This window comes from Euprymna scolopes, chromosome 45 (genome assembly GCF_053919585.1).
Source record: "Euprymna scolopes isolate OS-2025 chromosome 45, ASM5391958v1, whole genome shotgun sequence".
Lineage (NCBI taxonomy): Eukaryota > Metazoa > Mollusca > Cephalopoda > Sepiida > Sepiolidae > Euprymna > Euprymna scolopes.
The window spans coordinates 1,564,749-1,582,524 of NC_136526.1; the positions used below are offsets into that span (position 1 = coordinate 1,564,749).

General features: G+C 32.6%; 1 protein-coding gene across 4 annotated transcripts in view; it reads right to left on the bottom strand.

Moving 5' to 3' along the window:
• Window positions 1-17,776, bottom strand: part of LOC145269118 (SANT and BTB domain regulator of class switch recombination-like) — a 126,046-nt gene that overhangs the window by 19,601 nt on the left and 88,669 nt on the right. For all 4 annotated transcript variants that reach the window (XM_080124714.1, XM_080124713.1, XM_080124712.1 and 1 more), the window contains exons 14-17: window positions 8,364-8,475; window positions 7,468-7,579; window positions 4,739-4,814; window positions 347-417 (exon numbers count right to left, since the gene is read on the bottom strand). In XM_080124714.1, coding sequence (XP_079980840.1) covers window positions 347-417; window positions 4,739-4,814; window positions 7,468-7,579; window positions 8,364-8,475 — 371 coding nt within the window. The remainder of the gene's footprint in view (window positions 1-346; window positions 418-4,738; window positions 4,815-7,467; window positions 7,580-8,363; window positions 8,476-17,776) is intronic.

Consider the following 17,776-nt stretch of genomic DNA (forward strand, 5'->3'; position numbering starts at 1 on the left):
AAGTGTCTTGGTAGTGCCCCACATGCAGTATTTTCCTTTCTTTAAAACTGTGTACACACTTAAAACTATTCAGTCAGTTAGTTTGGGCAAAATTTGATCAGTGTTCTTAAAAACGAAATTTCATATTTGATCCAATGAACACTTTTTGCTTTGATTGTCAATATTGATAGAAGGAATGGGAGGATCTAAATCCCCCACATGCACAATTCCTCTTTCTGTCACTAATGACACTATGGAGAAATCTAATTAGAGTCATTTTTTTTTATTTCGCCTACTAATACTTTTTCTTTCTTATTCTGATAATATTGTCAGTATTAATTTAGATATCAACGTTTTTAATTCTTACCTTCTTGGCGCTGAGCGTCCTGGTTATGTCTCACAGAGCGTTGAGCATTCCACAAAGATTTTTGAGTTGGTCTACAAAAAGATCAAAAACAGGTTTTTAATTTATGCAAATAAAAGCTCAAAATCTACATATTTATATATATATATTTTTTTTTTACAAAGGAGTCACCACTTATCAAGGCACAGAGACCACTCGAGGATAAGGGTTAATGGGTATACATTAGTCAATGGTATTATAGCGTAGTAATCATAAGTAGTGGAAATTTTGTAAATTGGATTACTTAGGGGGACGGTTCATCAAGAACTTGTTTACATTGGACTTGAAGACAATCAAATTGTAGTCAGCTGGAAAGCAGGCAAACGGAAGAGACATGCAAGCTTCTCTCTTTACATCATCAACATTCTGATCCACATCTGGCATCAATTGAAATGAATGGCTCTCGTCTTCAGGAGGCCTCAAGTTTTGACAAGCTTCTGGGCTTGACCTTTACTCCTGATCTGAAATGGAGCACGTACATCAAATCTGTTGCCAAGGCGACTGGAAAAATGGTCGGATCTTTCTATCGATCCAGTAGATATTTCACTGCTGATGCAATTCTCTATCTATATAAGAGCCAGGTACGTCCAAGGATGGAATACTGTTGCCACATCTGGGCAGGAGCAACTAGAAAGGACTTGCCTTGCCTTGATAGGGTTCAAAATAGACTTCATAGCCTCGTAGGAGATGTCCTTTTCTCTTCCTTGCAACCTCTATCTCACAGAAGAGATGTTGCGAGTTTGTCTCTGATATATCATTATTTTCATGGAAAGTGTTCGACTGAGCTTCAGTCTATGGTCCCCCCTTGCCAAACTTTCACAAGAAACACTCGTCTTTGGAAAAATAGTAAGAAAGAAGTTGATTATCCTGTTGCTACATGACTAGTTTACTTGGTGGTCAATTATCGGCAATATGCATGTATAGCTAAAATTTTATTTATTTCATAAAAACAAAACTATAGGATGAACCTACATAAATTTAATGAATTGTAGTTATTTTCCATTACAAGTAAGTACATTATAAAGTTTTGTTTGGGTCAACCTTAAAAATGAGTTACTTCCCTTGAGCCAACAAATGAATGATCGCCATTGGATTTTGGAGTCGGCCATGACACTTTGAGACAAACAAGCAACTCCAAGTTGAGAGACTTTATCATTGCAGATCCAGTGGCTATGTTATATTTGAGGGGGGGGGTATATATTATGTGTACGTGTGTCTTCTAATGATTAGCTTGTATGAGAGTGTATATACGTTTGTATATACGTTTGTATATATGTTTGTATATACGTTTGTATATATGTTTGTATATACGTTTGTATATATGTTTGTATATATGTTTGTATATATGTTTGTATATATGTTTCTATATACGTTTGTATATATGTTTGTATATATGTTTGTATATATGTTTGTATATACGTTTGTATATATGTTTGTATATACGTTTGTATATATGTTTGTATATATGTTTGTATATACGTTTGTATATATGTTTGTATATATGTTTGTATATACGTTTGTATATATGTTTGTATATATGTTTGTATATATGTTTGTATATACGTTTGTATATACGTTTGTATATACGTTTGTATATATGTGTCACAGTCATCTTTATGATGTGTGTATATACGTGTGTTTATCTCTAAGCGAAATAGAAATTATTTTTCATGAATCTAGCTGCTCCTACGATAACTGGAATGATAGAGATCTTCCTTAGATTCCAGTTTCTTTTTATTTTATGCGTAAAACCTTTGTATTCTGTTATCTTTTCCCTCTCAGCTCTGTTTAACACAGCACCATATCATATACTAGAAAAAATAGCCTCGCTTCCTACTTCGATTCTCCTTATCAGACACTCAACAATGCTATTTTCTTAGTTTTTTCTTTACACAGTAAACTATAATGCTTCACTCTAAGATTCAATCATCACCGTAAATTAACATTTTATGTACTTCAAAATCTCGTTATATATGATTTTATTACCTTTAAATTGTTTACTCCTTACTATTTTCGAAGTGTGTGTGTTGTGATCGTCTAATTTAGCATTCGTTTTTTTTTTGTTTTTTTTTTCCAATTCTTTTGGAGATTGTAATGCTGGGTATGGGGCAGCCAAACCAGCTGTCAACATTGCCCTGCTTTTTATTGAAACCAACCGAGAGCTCTTTTTAGTATCCTCGTAGTTCCCTTAAGTGCAATTTTATTTTTTTATTATTCAATTTTCACTCCAAACAAGGTATAGTGCTACTTTAAAATAGGGGGCTATTATCGGGGACAGGTTGCAGGGATATTATGAAGGGAGCTGAGTAGCAAGATGTCTGTTAACATTACACTTGAACTTCTGCATATCAGTACAGTTGGGAAAGCAGAATTTCAGAAAGGAATTCCAAAGTATAGCAGTTCTGGGGGAAGAAACTATTGGAGTAGAAGGCTTTTTCACACCTAGGGATTTCTACTGTGAAGGGGTGGGATTTAGCTGCTTGTTGGGTTTGTCAGGGGTACAAGTACTTGTAGTTTGTCAGAGCATTCACCATTAAAATACTTGTATAACAGGCAGAGGGATACAACATTTCGTTGATGGGACAGAGGCTGAAGCCAAGATGACAGTTCAAGACCTATGAGGCTGGCGACTCTCTTTTGACACCTGTCCAGGATTGAGAGATAAGCAGCAGATGCACCAGCCCAAATGTGGCAACAATACTCCATACATGGGCGAATGGTGGCCTTATAGAGATACAGGATACTTTCAGGCGTAAGTAGTTTTCTAGCACGGTAGAGAGAGCTCACCTTCTTTGCAGCAGCCTTGGCAATGCTCTCAATGTATCTATTCCAGTTCATGTTCCCTGTGAATTTTAGGCCGAGGAGTTTAAAGGAAGTACTTTCAGGTAATGTGTTCTAGGCCATTGCTATTGGTGGTAGTGAAGGTTTCTTGTAATTATTGAAGGAAACAAGTTTAGTCTTGGCAGCATTAAATGTGACCATCCATTTTTTTCCCCATTTCATTACAGATTGGAGGTCTTCCTCTGGTGTTTTTGCCATTTCCTTAAAAATGTGTTCATTTGTTTTCTCCTTGTGCCTGATAAATGTCTGGATCTCTTTTGCACTTGGTTCACCAGGAATATTAGTTAGGTAGAACTTCAGGTTCTTCTTTATAAGGCCTGTGGCACCTATGATAACTGGTATGATCGATATCTCCTTAAGATTCCAGTTTCTTTTCATATCATACATGAGACCTTTATATTTGATCTGTTTTTCTCTTTCAGCTCTGTTCAGATCTCCATCATTAGGGACACCCAGTTCAACCAAGGTTGCAACTCTCTCTGACTTATTCCATACTAGCGGGGGTACCCGGCGTTGCCCGAGTGTTTGTTTCCGGGACGGGGGGGGGGAGATTTAAAAAATGTTATGGTAGGTAAGTAGGAAGGATCAAACCCGGAGTCATGAGTAAAAGTAGGAAAATAAAGTGTGAAAAAAAAAACAAAAACATCTGCAACGTTAACAGTTCGGCCACCAAGAAAAGTCCATTCCAGTTGTTTAGGATTAAAAAAAAAAAAAAAACGACTACGGTAGGTCGGCGCAAACGTGAAAATATAATGTGAATTGTCCAGCACGCTAACCACTATGCCACAGAGCACTGCAGCTTAGTTTAGTGATTTTAAATAACTTCACATGAAAGAACTACGAAGCCAAACCGGTGTTCTCTTCTCAACTGTTCCTTGTGAACAATCCCCAAACGGTGTTAAGTGGTGGCAGGGGGAGGAGGAATTTATTAGAGAGAAAATATTTTACCACTTCCATTGATCTTAACCGATTTTGGCCGTGACTTCTCAGCAGGAAAAGTAAGAAATCTAAGATTATCGAGGAATTTGAGAAATAATAAGCCTATAACACACCTCAGATATTGTTCTGCCGTTTGTGCATATTATATTTGCATGAAATATCTTGATTTTTAATCCTATTAATGTCAAAATCAGACGGGAAAAAATGAGTTCATTTTATTTATATAGAGAAGAGATAACTATGTCAGGTTTCACAGCAGCATTTTCAAGGTAAGTGGCTGTAGGGATTACATGGTCGTAATGTATGGTATATAAGTCGTTTCCAACTGTTCTTTCAGGTTAATGTTCCCAGGATTTGCTGCTACATTGGATGTTTAATTTTTTAAAGATGGTCCAGTGGAGGTACTTACATACTCCATCATGTCTTGCTGTGTAGTAGCCATTCCCCAAACAAACCTTGCAACTTGATACTAGATGACTCGCACTTTTCAATTCTGTGTAGCTATGAAAGACTTCATGATGATGATGATGATGATATTTTGAACCACAATGGAATTTAATCGAATTTTGTACTCACTGGAATTCCGGTGTGTCAAGCAGAATATTCTGAGGATCGACCATAATATGTGCCTTCTGAAAGCGCCGTTTTGGAACTGCAAGACAAAAATCCAAAAACAATAAATAAGAACTTTTATTGCAAGTCAGTAACACATGAAAAAAATAAAAAATACAAAAAACTTTTTATAAAAACTTTATCTTTACGAAAAGAAAATATCGTACTGCAAAAATCGTGTAAATTGATCAATTAGTTTTATTTGAAAAAAAAAAAAGGAAAGAAAATCAAAATTTATGGCTAAACGACGATTGACAATCTCTTGGCACCATTTTGCAGGACAAGGAAGATAATTTCAAATAATTCAAACTTTTACAAGATTTTAGAAAGCCATTCTTAACCGTTTATGACCTTAATTATGATGTCAATGATTAAAAAATATTTATTGTTAATTTTATGACCTAAATTATGATGTGGATGATTTGTTAATTTTATGACCTGAATTATGATGTAGATGATTAAAAAATATTTATTGTTAATCTTAGTTAGTTTAAAAAGTAATGATACTATGATTGTCTTCAAACTGGAAAAATTATGAAATTCAACAGTTAAACTACCACTGAGAATTATTTGCATTTCATAAACTTACCTTGCTCTATAATGCAGTCCGGGTAGAGAGAGATATTAAGAAAAAAAAAAAGTGGTAGTAGGCAGGCAGGTTTGAACCCATAATGCGAAGGAGGAAAAGAGAGTGAACAGAAACCTAATATCTTAGCTGATGCATCCATTGCAAAACAGGAAGTCGTGAGCATTGAAATTAAGGGTAGTCAATTGAAAGGAGACGATGACTTGCAAAAATGTTGAAGAAAACTGCCGAGTTGAGGGTGAAGGAATTAATGTTTTTGGCCAATTTTTCGATATTTGTCATCTGAAGGGTCGAGCTTCAAAATGATACTGATCTTGTGAAAATCCGTTGCCTCTGTCGAAAGTTTTAGACATACATACATACATACATACATACATTTAAACAGATAGGTGATTTATATTATAGATGATAATGGATTATAATTTTTCTTCTAATTTAAAGTCTGGTAACATTTGGGATTTTGCTGTTGTGCTGTATTGTTTTGAAACATTAATTTTATTTGCTGGTCGACAATAGAATTTGAAAATCCGTTATTTATGATATTTGCTTAATATTTCTTAGTTTGAGGAGGTGTTTTTTTTTTATCAGAAGAGATTAGGTTGGCGCGGTTAACAAGGTTTTTGATGATGGCTATTTTGTATATATATATATATGTATATATATATATATATATATATATAAATTATATATATAGTAATTTATAAAATATATATAGCGATTAAGCTACACTGAATATTCGGCGTTTCATCCACTCTAGGATTCGTCAGGCTTATGTGCGAATCGCCATATATATTTTATAAATTACTAACTAGCTCTACCTACGTATTGAGCCCTTTTGAAGTAAATACTTAAAGTTTACACATAAATCTATACTTTCGTATATTAATTTTATGTGAGTAAATTAAGTAGTTATATATATATATATATATATATATATATATATATATATATATTTATATATATATATATATATACATATATATTAGTGTTATGACGATTACTCAGAATTAGGAATCGGAAAAACCGGAGCTTTTTGGGGTATCGGAATCGCAAAAAATTGAGTCCATTTTCCGATGCCAAAACCGATTCCTTAAATAATCTTTTTTATTTGATTTTGCTTAAAGAAAAATCTTCCAATAAAATAATAAATATTTATTGATTTAAACTTACAAGTCTGTTTTTACGTTTGAGAAAATATCGGCACATTCAAGATGTGTTTTTACGGTAATCGGGATAAAATAACACTTTTATAGTCAAATATTTAGAGATTTGTAAAGAATCGAAATCGGGAATTTAGTACGGAATCGGGAAAAATATTGGAATCGTCCCATCACTAATATATATATATATATATATATATATATATATATATATATATATATATATAATTTAAAGGAGATTAGAACAATAGTCTAAAGAGCTGAGTGTATTTTAATGTAACAGTAAAATTACTAGTTTAATTAAAATACAGGAAATAGAAAGTGCTCGTTGTAATTTAGATATATAATAAGCTCGATAGTTAAATGTCCTAGAGCTAATACAATATTAAGTAATGTGATTGATAATTTAAAATTTAAAAATCAAATTATAATTAAATTAAAAATCCGTTTCATAAGAAGGAACAACAACAAAATCAATTATCTGTACGATCGTTTCGGAAAACAATGCTTTTTTATTGTGGTATACATCAAGTTATGTACAATAATTATATATAGATTTTTGATAAGCAAGGTCTCCTCATCAGCAAATTTTGAAGGGTTTTTATTGAATTTAAAAGACACCATAAATAAACCTAGCATTAAAAGTAAGGCAGATGAATCTGAAAAAATTGAAATAAAAGGTCTGGATTTAAAATTTATAAGAAAATTAATATGGGTTAGAGATAGAAATAAGTAGAGAAAAATATATATTTTTGAATTTACATAATAAATTTGCTTTTAAAATATATAGAGATATTTACCTTTTAATTTTTCGTTTTTTGAAATCAGGAACTGTGGTTAAAATAGTCATTTAAATGTTTGCTATAGCTTTTTATCAAAATAGGTGTGAAGGATAAAGGAAGATGGAAAGACCGAAGAAATAAAGTACTAACCAGACCTCCACTTACCTTTGATAATTTCATCATCTCCCACTTCATCTTCGCTTTCAATTGGGCTGCTGATTTGGTTGTCAAAGTCAGAATCTTGTGAAAACCAAAGTTTATTGTAAAGTCTACAGTTCTTGAGAAAATGAAATAAAAAAAAAAACAGAAAAAATATTCAAATCACATGTATTGGTGATGTTTTTCTCCTTGCCCCAATTTCAAAATCTTGAAGGATTACATCATAACTTTCATGGGTCAGATCTGTTTTTTAAGTTTTCATATTTCTCTATTTTGTTTTCGTGTTGTTTTTCTACCCGACTCTCCTTGCCCCAATTTCAACATTTAAAGCAACTCAACCTCACTCATGGAGTTCCAGGGCTCTGTGGAGCGCACTTTGAGAAACGCTGCTCTATGGTATGACTAATTTTCTAGCATGGTAGAGGAAGCCTACCTTCATTGCAGCAGCCTTGGCAATGTCCTCAATGTATTTGTTCTAATTGCATTTTATGGTTCATAACAACATGCTGTAACGATCCACCTAAAGAATTGGCTAACCAGAATCAAATATTGAAATGAGGAAATAGAATGGTTTTACTTTATATATTAGATTATAAACTTATAAAGTAAAATGCTTAATTATATCTAATTTTTTCATAGCAACATGCTGTAACAATCAACAAAATGAATTGGTTAAACAGAATCAAATATTGAAATGAAGAAATAAAATGATTTTACTTTATATATTAGATTATAAACTAATAAAGTAAAATGTTTAATTATATCTAATTTGTTCATAGCAACATGCTGTAACGATTAACAAAATGAATTGGCTAACCAGAATCAAATATTGAAATGAAGCAATAGAATGGTTTTACTTTATATATTAGATTATGAACTCATAAAGTAAAACGCCGACTCACATCTGATTTGTTTTCGTGATCTCCCGCGTTGTGATTTAAAAATGCCGATTTGAACGTTGAAGAAGATTGCTTTTGAAAGTCTTCATTGGCAAAAACGTTCACTTTTTCTTCCCTGAAAAAGAAGATAAATTTCTCAAACCTATTGTAACAGTAATTTTACTTAACAAAAATTCAGTAAATCTTATTTATAAAACTCACTATGTCTGTCTGTCTGTCTGTCTCAATATTTTCCAACTCTACCTTTACTGAAACTAAAAGTCGCAACGCTAGGGGGCTTCAAATGATTGGATTTTTTTGCAGGCTATCATAGCAAACATTTAATCTCATTGATCCTCATCCTTGACTAGCTTTTGGCCTTGATAAACAGTAACTCATAAATAAAAATAAAAAAGTAGTTGGGGGTTTATTTTCCATATTTTCAAACTGTATCTCTCCTGAAACTAAAAGTCACAGAGCGGCACTAGGGGGGCCTCAAATGATTGGATTTTCATGGACCATTCTTTTATGGGTCTTTAGCCGGTTAAAATAGTTTTTCAGGGGTCAAAAAAGGTCGGAATAGGAAAAAAATCGTTATACATTTTGTACCTTCATCTTAGTTTATCTTTAATTTTTAATCAGTTCATATGTGTGTCATGTTGGTAGAGTAGTAACGTCACCAGCTTTGAATGCTAGTTTTTTTCATTAGGATTCATATTTGCACATGTGTGGAGTGTAGAGGACTAGGATATAAAATAATGAAACGAATGGAATGAAGCAAACAATAACTTTACATATGTACACAATTTCAGAAATTTAGCAAGTGTCCTCCTATGGACATTCGTTAGTTATTCTACAGTTGCATTTTCTCTCACAATTTAATTCAACTTATTCAATCCTATTAGTATTCACAATTTTCATTATTTAATGATTAATAAAACCTATTGTAGTATTGCCTAGATTGGCAGCGGTTAAGAATGAAAGTTTAACTGTATCTTATTAATTATCTTATATAATATATAGTCATGTCCTTTATTTTCTGTTGAAAAAAAAATGGTTTAGGTGTAACACGTGTTCATTCAGGCGTTGACGACTACATGCGTGGAAAAGAAAGAAATGGAGTCAAGGGCGAGAAATGGCCGTCCCGCACGTAGAAAGGAAAATAGAAAAGGGAGTGTTTGCTTCAGCAAAACCGTGTGTTCATGATAGCAGTCGTCCACATGGAAAAGTCTTCAAACCAAGAGCTATGGACGCCGAACATGCCTGGTTGACGAAACCAGGCGAAAGGGAAGAAAGCGGAAGTTGAATAGTGGACTTTTATATTGGGGTGAGTGTTCTGACTGCGCATGTCTGAAATTCCTTTCAGGGGAAGTGACGTTTCGCATGTTGTGTGCGTACTTGTGCGTGTATGTGTGCATATATGTGTGTACGTTAGCGTGTGTGTGTGTGTGTGTGCGCGTGAATGTGAGTGTATATACGTGAACGTGAATATATGTACGTGTCTGTGCATATGTGCGTGCGTACATGTGGGTGTGTGTATGAGGATGTGTATATGCGTGCGTGTGTGTGTGTGTGTGTGCTTATGTGCGTGCGTACATGTGGGTGTGTGTATGAGGATGTGTATATGCGTGTGTGTGTGTGTGCGTATGTGCGTGCGTACATGTGGGTGTGCGTATGAGGATGTGTATATGCGTGCGTGTGTGTGTGTGCATATGTGCGTGCGTACATGTGGGTGTGCGTATGAGGATGTGTATATGCGTGCGTGTGTGTGTGTGCGTATGTGCGTGTGTACATGTGGGTGTGTATATGTGAGGGAAAACATGTTCGAACGGGAGAAAGACTGAGAAAAAAATGCGTTGTCTCAGTTGCGTGTCAGGATTGCAAAGAGAAAAAAGAAAGATGGAAGCGAAAGGCCAAAAGGAAGTGACCTGGGTTCATGTCGTGTCAAAGGCCAAAAGGAAGTGACCTGGGTTCATGTCGTGTCAAAGGCCAAAAGGAAGTGACCTGGGTTCATATCGTGTCAAATCAACAACGTTGTTTATGTGCTGCATACACGTGCTTGATTTGTGTCTGCGTGTTTATTCGATTGTCAACGTTAGATGACTTGGTGACTGAGATATGGCTTGATCATGTGCAGTTCTAGGAGGGTCACCTTCTCAGGCTTTGCCCTCTTCCTTTGAGAAGATGTTAGTTTATTATTAATTGCCTAAGGCGCCCCTACTGGGAATGATGTCAGAACTACCCAAGGAGTTTTTTCAGGCCGGAGTACTGTACCTTTAACATGCTAGCTCTTCAAATCTCACTTCCCAATCCTTGGGTCATATCATCCTGCCATGTGAGGGTGATAAATGTTTGGATCATAGGATCAGTTAGCAGAGAAAACCAAAAAGAAATAATGAAAGTGATAATGTATTTGAGAAAAAGAGAAATAAAGACCTGGCCAGAGATGGGTTAGCTAGAAATTAATTTCTAAAAGTTGTCCAACACATGCCAGCATGTAACATTGATGTTAAACCAAATATAATGACGTTTGATTTGCCTTTTGGGTTATTTAATGCTGAAGCACAATAAATGTTACGTGCGCATGCGTTAGCCTTGACTAGGGGGTACTAAGGGAACGACCATTAAATAATTCTGCGGGTCGCCATGGAACTCAACGCCCAAGGAGTACCAAAATAGTTTTCATGATCTGAAGAAATTTTTTTTTCGAAAAGTGGGTGATCACTTTTCCATGTAAATTAAGCTTGAAATGAGCACCCACTTTCTGGCCACCTGAGGAAGGGGTATTTATTTTCGTGTTTATTGGCTTAAAGGTTTTTTGACAAGGCAGTTTGGTACGCGAATGCATATATAACAGTTTTCGTTCATGCTCACGCATAGCATAAATAAAGGCTACGTCTGTGAAATGGAAAATAGTCCCAGAGTTCAGGGGTTAATACCATGCAAAAGAAATCAAACAAAATAAGTTTTGATTTTGGTTCTAGCTGATGGCACCCAAATATTTTTTTTTTTTTTTTACTTTTAAAATCACGACTCTATAATAAAATATACAAAATCTGGACAAATTAAAAATATATATTTGAGGCTCCTTTTTTTTTTTTTTTTTTTTTTTTTTACATGGGTGTCACCACTTATCAAGGCCCAGAGGCCACTCAAAGATAAGGGTTAATAGGTATACATTAGTCATTGTGATTTTAGCATAGTAAACAGTGGGAATTTTGTAACTTGGATTACTTAGGGGGACGATTCAATTAGAACTTGTTCACATTGGACTTTTTCTTCTTTTTTTTTTTTTTTCATAGGTATCAACACATTATCAAGGCCAAGAGGCCACTCAAGGGTAAGGGTTAAAGAGTGTACAGTAGAAATTGGACAATATAATAATCATTAGTAATGAAAATTTGTTAAATTTGATAACTTATATGGAACGGCTCATCAAGAACTTATTTACGTTAGACTTGAAGACAACCATATTGTAGTCAGCCGGAAAGCAGGAAAACGGAAGACAATTCCACAGGCGTGCAGTTCTAATAAAAAAGCTTTGTTCATGGAATCTACGTTTAGGTTTAGGCACAGATAAAGAGTGGGGGGAATTATTGATAGTGGTTACAGCTAGACGAGTGTTTCTTGTGAAAGGCTCCTAGCGCCGCTCTACGATATTTAGTTTTAGAAGAGATAGAGTTTGAAAATATGGAGACAGACAGACAAACATAGTGTTTTATATATTAGATTCTAAGAAATTGTAATATTTTAATACTTTTATGACTATAAAAAAGTAGGCTTCAAGCAATTTGGTAGAAAAAAAAAAAAACTACATTTCAACCAAACTATAATTTAAATGGAAGTCCACCTCGTTTCCCTTATTTTGTTCTTTAGTCCTCACATTCCATGAGCGATATTTGTGACAGAGGGGGAAGAATTGCTGTTTCATGGGTTGGAATATATCCATCTAACGCTAATCGTTGGCACCCAAATACTTTTTTTTACTTATGAAATCTATAATAATATATATGAAATCTATAATAATATATATGAAATCTATAATAATATATATGAAATCTATAACAATATATATGAAATCTATAATAATATATATGAAATCTATAATAATATATATGAAATCTATAATAATATATATGAAATCTATAATAATATATATGAAATCTATAATAATATATATGAAATCTATAATAATATATATGAAATCTATAACAATATATATGAAATCTATAATAATATATATGAAATCTATAATAATATATATGAAATCTATAATAATATATATGAAATCTATAATAATATATATGAAATCTATAACAATATATATGAAATCTATAATAATATATATGAAATCTATAATAATATACATGAAATCTATAATAATATATATGAAATCTATAATAATATATATGAAATCTATAATAATATATATGAAATCTATAATAATATATATGAAATCTATAACAATATATATGAAATCTATAACAATATATATGAAATCTATAATAATATATATGAAATCTATAATAATATATATGAAATCTATAACAATATATATGAAATCTATAATAATATATATGAAATCTATAATAATATATATGAAATCTGGAAAAACGAAAATATCATATTTAAGTGTATTTTACGACCGGGCAAAACCGGGTGCCCCCCTCCTTGCTAACATAAAGATAAACTCATCATAACTTTGCTTAACAAAATGTCTGTCTGTTATACTTGTTCTGATCAGAATATTATTCTCATCTCGTTTCAGTCAATGTAGCCTTCGACCTTCGTCAGGCATGTTGGTCGCCATCTTGAAAACGAAAGGAGAAAAAATGGTTTCATATTCTTGGATTTGTTTTGTTTATTTTTCGCTGTATTTTCATATGTGTAAAAAAAAAAAAAAGAATTTGGTCGACCAATTTATTAGAGTTACCTCCCTTTGTCAACTAAATGTGAAAATAACAACTAAGATGAGAATAGTAGTCTGAATAAATCAGATAATACAAATCCTCATCTACAAAATATATAAAAGTTTGAATCCCGTAAAATAAGAATTTGGTCGACCAAGGGAGGTAACTCTGAATTTATTAGAGTTACCTCCCGTTGTCAACTAAATGTGAAAATAACAACTAAGATGAGAATAGTAGTCTGAATAAATCAGATAATACAAATCTTCATCTACAAAATATATAAAAGTTTGAATCCCGTAAAATAAGAATTTGGTCGACCAAGGGAGGTAACTCTGAATTTATTAGAGTTACCTCCCTTTGCCAACTAAATGTGAAAATAACAACTAAGATGAGAATAGTAGTCTGAATAAATCAGATAATACAAATCCTCATCTACAAAATATATAAAAGTTTGAATCCCGTAAAATAAGAATTTGGTCGACCAAGGGAGGTAACTCTGAATTTATTAGAGTTACCTCCCGTTGTCAACTAAATGTGAAAATAACAACTAAGATGAGAATAGTAGTCTGAATAAATCAGATAATACAAATCTTCATCTACAAAATATATAAAAGTTTGAATCCCGTAAAATAAGAATTTGGTCGACCAAGGGAGGTAACTCTGAATTTATTAGAGTTACCTCCCTTTGTCAACTAAATGTGAAAATAACAACTAAGATGAGAATAGTAGTCTGAATAAATCAGATAATACAAATCTTCATCTACAAAATATATAAAAGTTTGAATCCCGTAAAATAAGAATTTGGTCGACCAAGGGAGGTAACTCTGAATTTATTAGAGTTACCTCCCGTTGTCAACTAAATGTGAAAATAACAACTAAGATGAGAATAGTAGTCTGAATAAATCAGATAATACAAATCTTCATCTACAAAATATATAAAAGTTTGAATCCCGTAAAATAAGAATTTGGTCGACCAAGGGAGGTAACTCTGAATTTATTAGAGTTACCTCCCTTTGTCAACTAAATGTGAAAATAACAACTAAGATGAGAATAGTAGTCTGAATAAATCAGATAATACAAATCTTCATCTACAAAATATATAAAAGTTTGAATCCCGTAAAATAAGAATTTGGTCGACCAAGGGAGGTAACTCTGAATTTATTAGAGTTACCTCCCGTTGTCAACTAAATGTGAAAATAACAACTAAGATGAGAATAGTAGTCTGAATAAATCAGATAATACAAATCCTCATCTACAAAATATATAAAAGTTTGAATCCCGTAAAATAAGAATTTGGTCGACCAAGGGAGGTAACTCTGAATTTATTAGAGTTACCTCCCGTTGTCAACTAAATGTGAAAATAACAACTAAGATGAGAATAGTAGTCTGAATAAATCAGATAATACAAATCTTCATCTACAAAATATATAAAAGTTTGAATCCCGTAAAATAAGAATTTGGTCGACCAAGGGAGGTAACTCTGAATTTATTAGAGTTACCTCCCTTTGTCAACTAAATGTGAAAATAACAACTAAGATGAGAATAGTAGTCTGAATAAATCAGATAATACAAATCTTCATCTACAAAATATATAAAAGTTTGAATCCCATAAAATAAGAATTTGGTCGACCAAGGGAGGTAACTCTGAATTTATTAGAGTTACCTCCCGTTGTCAACTAAATGTGAAAATAACAACTAAGATGAGAATAGTAGTCTGAATAAATCAGATAATACAAATCCTCATCTACAAAATATATAAAAGTTTGAATCCCGTAAAATAAGAATTTGGTCGACCAAGGGAGGTAACTCTGAATTTATTAGAGTTACCTCCCGTTGTCAACTAAATGTGAAAATAACAACTAAGATGAGAATAGTAGTCTGAATAAATCAGATAATACAAATCCTCATCTACAAAATATATAAAAGTTTGAATCCCGTAAAATAAGAATTTGGTCGACCAAGGGAGGTAACTCTGAATTTATTAGAGTTACCTCCCGTTGTCAACTAAATGTGAAAATAACAACTAAGATGAGAATAGTAGTCTGAATAAATCAGATAATACAAATCCTCATCTACAAAATATATAAAAGTTTGAATCCCGTAAAATAAGAATTTGGTCGACCAAGGGAGGTAACTCTGAATTTATTAGAGTTACCTCCCTTTGCCAACTAAATGTGAAAATAACAACTAAGATGAGAATAGTAGTCTGAATAAATCAGATAATACAAATCCTCATCTACAAAATATATAAAAGTTTGAATCCCGTAAAATAAGAATTTGGTCGACCAAGGGAGGTAACTCTGAATTTATTAGAGTTACCTCCCGTTGTCAACTAAATGTGAAAATAACAACTAAGATGAGAATAGTAGTCTGAATAAATCAGATAATACAAATCCTCATCTACAAAATATATAAAAGTTTGAATCCCGTAAAATAAGAATTTGGTCGACCAAGGGAGGTAACTCTGAATTTATTAGAGTTACCTCCCGTTGTCAACTAAATGTGAAAATAACAACTAAGATGAGAATAGTAGTCTGAATAAATCAGATAATACAAATCCTCATCTACAAAATATATAAAAGTTTGAATCCCGTAAAATAAGAATTTGGTCGACCAAGGGAGGTAACTCTGAATTTATTAGAGTTACCTCCCTTTGCCAACTAAATGTGAAAATAACAACTAAGATGAGAATAGTAGTCTGAATAAATCAGATAATACAAATCCTCATCTACAAAATATATAAAAGTTTGAATCCCGTAAAATAAGAATTTGGTCGACCAAGGGAGGTAACTCTGAATTTATTAGAGTTACCTCCCGTTGTCAACTAAATGTGAAAATAACAACTAAGATGAGAATAGTAGTCTGAATAAATCAGATAATACAAATCTTCATCTACAAAATATATAAAAGTTTGAATCCCGTAAAATAAGAATTTGGTCGACCAAGGGAGGTAACTCTGAATTTATTAGAGTTACCTCCCTTTGCCAACTAAATGTGAAAATAACAACTAAGATGAGAATAGTAGTCTGAATAAATCAGATAATACAAATCCTCATCTACAAAATATATAAAAGTTTGAATCCCGTAAAATAAGAATTTGGTCGACCAAGGGAGGTAACTCTGAATTTATTAGAGTTACCTCCCGTTGTCAACTAAATGTGAAAATAACAACTAAGATGAGAATAGTAGTCTGAATAAATCAGATAATACAAATCTTCATCTACAAAATATATAAAAGTTTGAATCCCGTAAAATAAGAATTTGGTCGACCAAGGGAGGTAACTCTGAATTTATTAGAGTTACCTCCCGTTGCCAACTAAATGTGAAAATAACAACTAAGATGAGAATAGTAGTCTGAATAAATCAGATAATACAAATCCTCATCTACAAAATATATAAAAGTTTGAATCCCGTAAAATAAGAATTTGGTCGACCAAGGGAGGTAACTCTGAATTTATTAGAGTTACCTCCCGTTGTCAACTAAATGTGAAAATAACAACTAAGATGAGAATAGTAGTCTGAATAAATCAGATAATACAAATCTTCATCTACAAAATATATAAAAGTTTGAATCCCGTAAAATAAGAATTTGGTCGACCAAGGGAGGTAACTCTGAATTTATTAGAGTTACCTCCCTTTGCCAACTAAATGTGAAAATAACAACTAAGATGAGAATAGTAGTCTGAATAAATCAGATAATACAAATCCTCATCTACAAAATATATAAAAGTTTGAATCCCGTAAAATAAGAATTTGGTCGACCAAGGGAGGTAACTCTGAATTTATTAGAGTTACCTCCCGTTGTCAACTAAATGTGAAAATAACAACTAAGATGAGAATAGTAGTCTGAATAAATCAGATAATACAAATCTTCATCTACAAAATATATAAAAGTTTGAATCCCGTAAAATAAGAATTTGGTCGACCAAGGGAGGTAACTCTGAATTTATTAGAGTTACCTCCCTTTGCCAACTAAATGTGAAAATAACAACTAAGATGAGAATAGTAGTCTGAATAAATCAGATAATACAAATCCTCATCTACAAAATATATAAAAGTTTGAATCCCGTAAAATAAGAATTTGGTCGACCAAGGGAGGTAACTCTGAATTTATTAGAGTTACCTCCCGTTGTCAACTAAACGTGAAAATAACAACTAAGATGAGAATAGTAGTCTGAATAAATCAGATAATACAAATCCTCATCTACAAAATATATAAAAGTTTGAATCCCGTAAAATAAGAATTTGGTCGACCAAGGGAGGTAACTCTGAATTTATTAGAGTTACCTCCCGTTGTCAACTAAATGTGAAAATAACAACTAAGATGAGAATAGTAGTCTGAATAAATCAGATAATACAAATCTTCATCTACAAAATATATAAAAGTTTGAATCCCGTAAAATAAGAATTTGGTCGACCAAGGGAGGTAACTCTGAATTTATTAGAGTTACCTCCCTTTGCCAACTAAATGTGAAAATAACAACTAAGATGAGAATAGTAGTCTGAATAAATCAGATAATACAAATC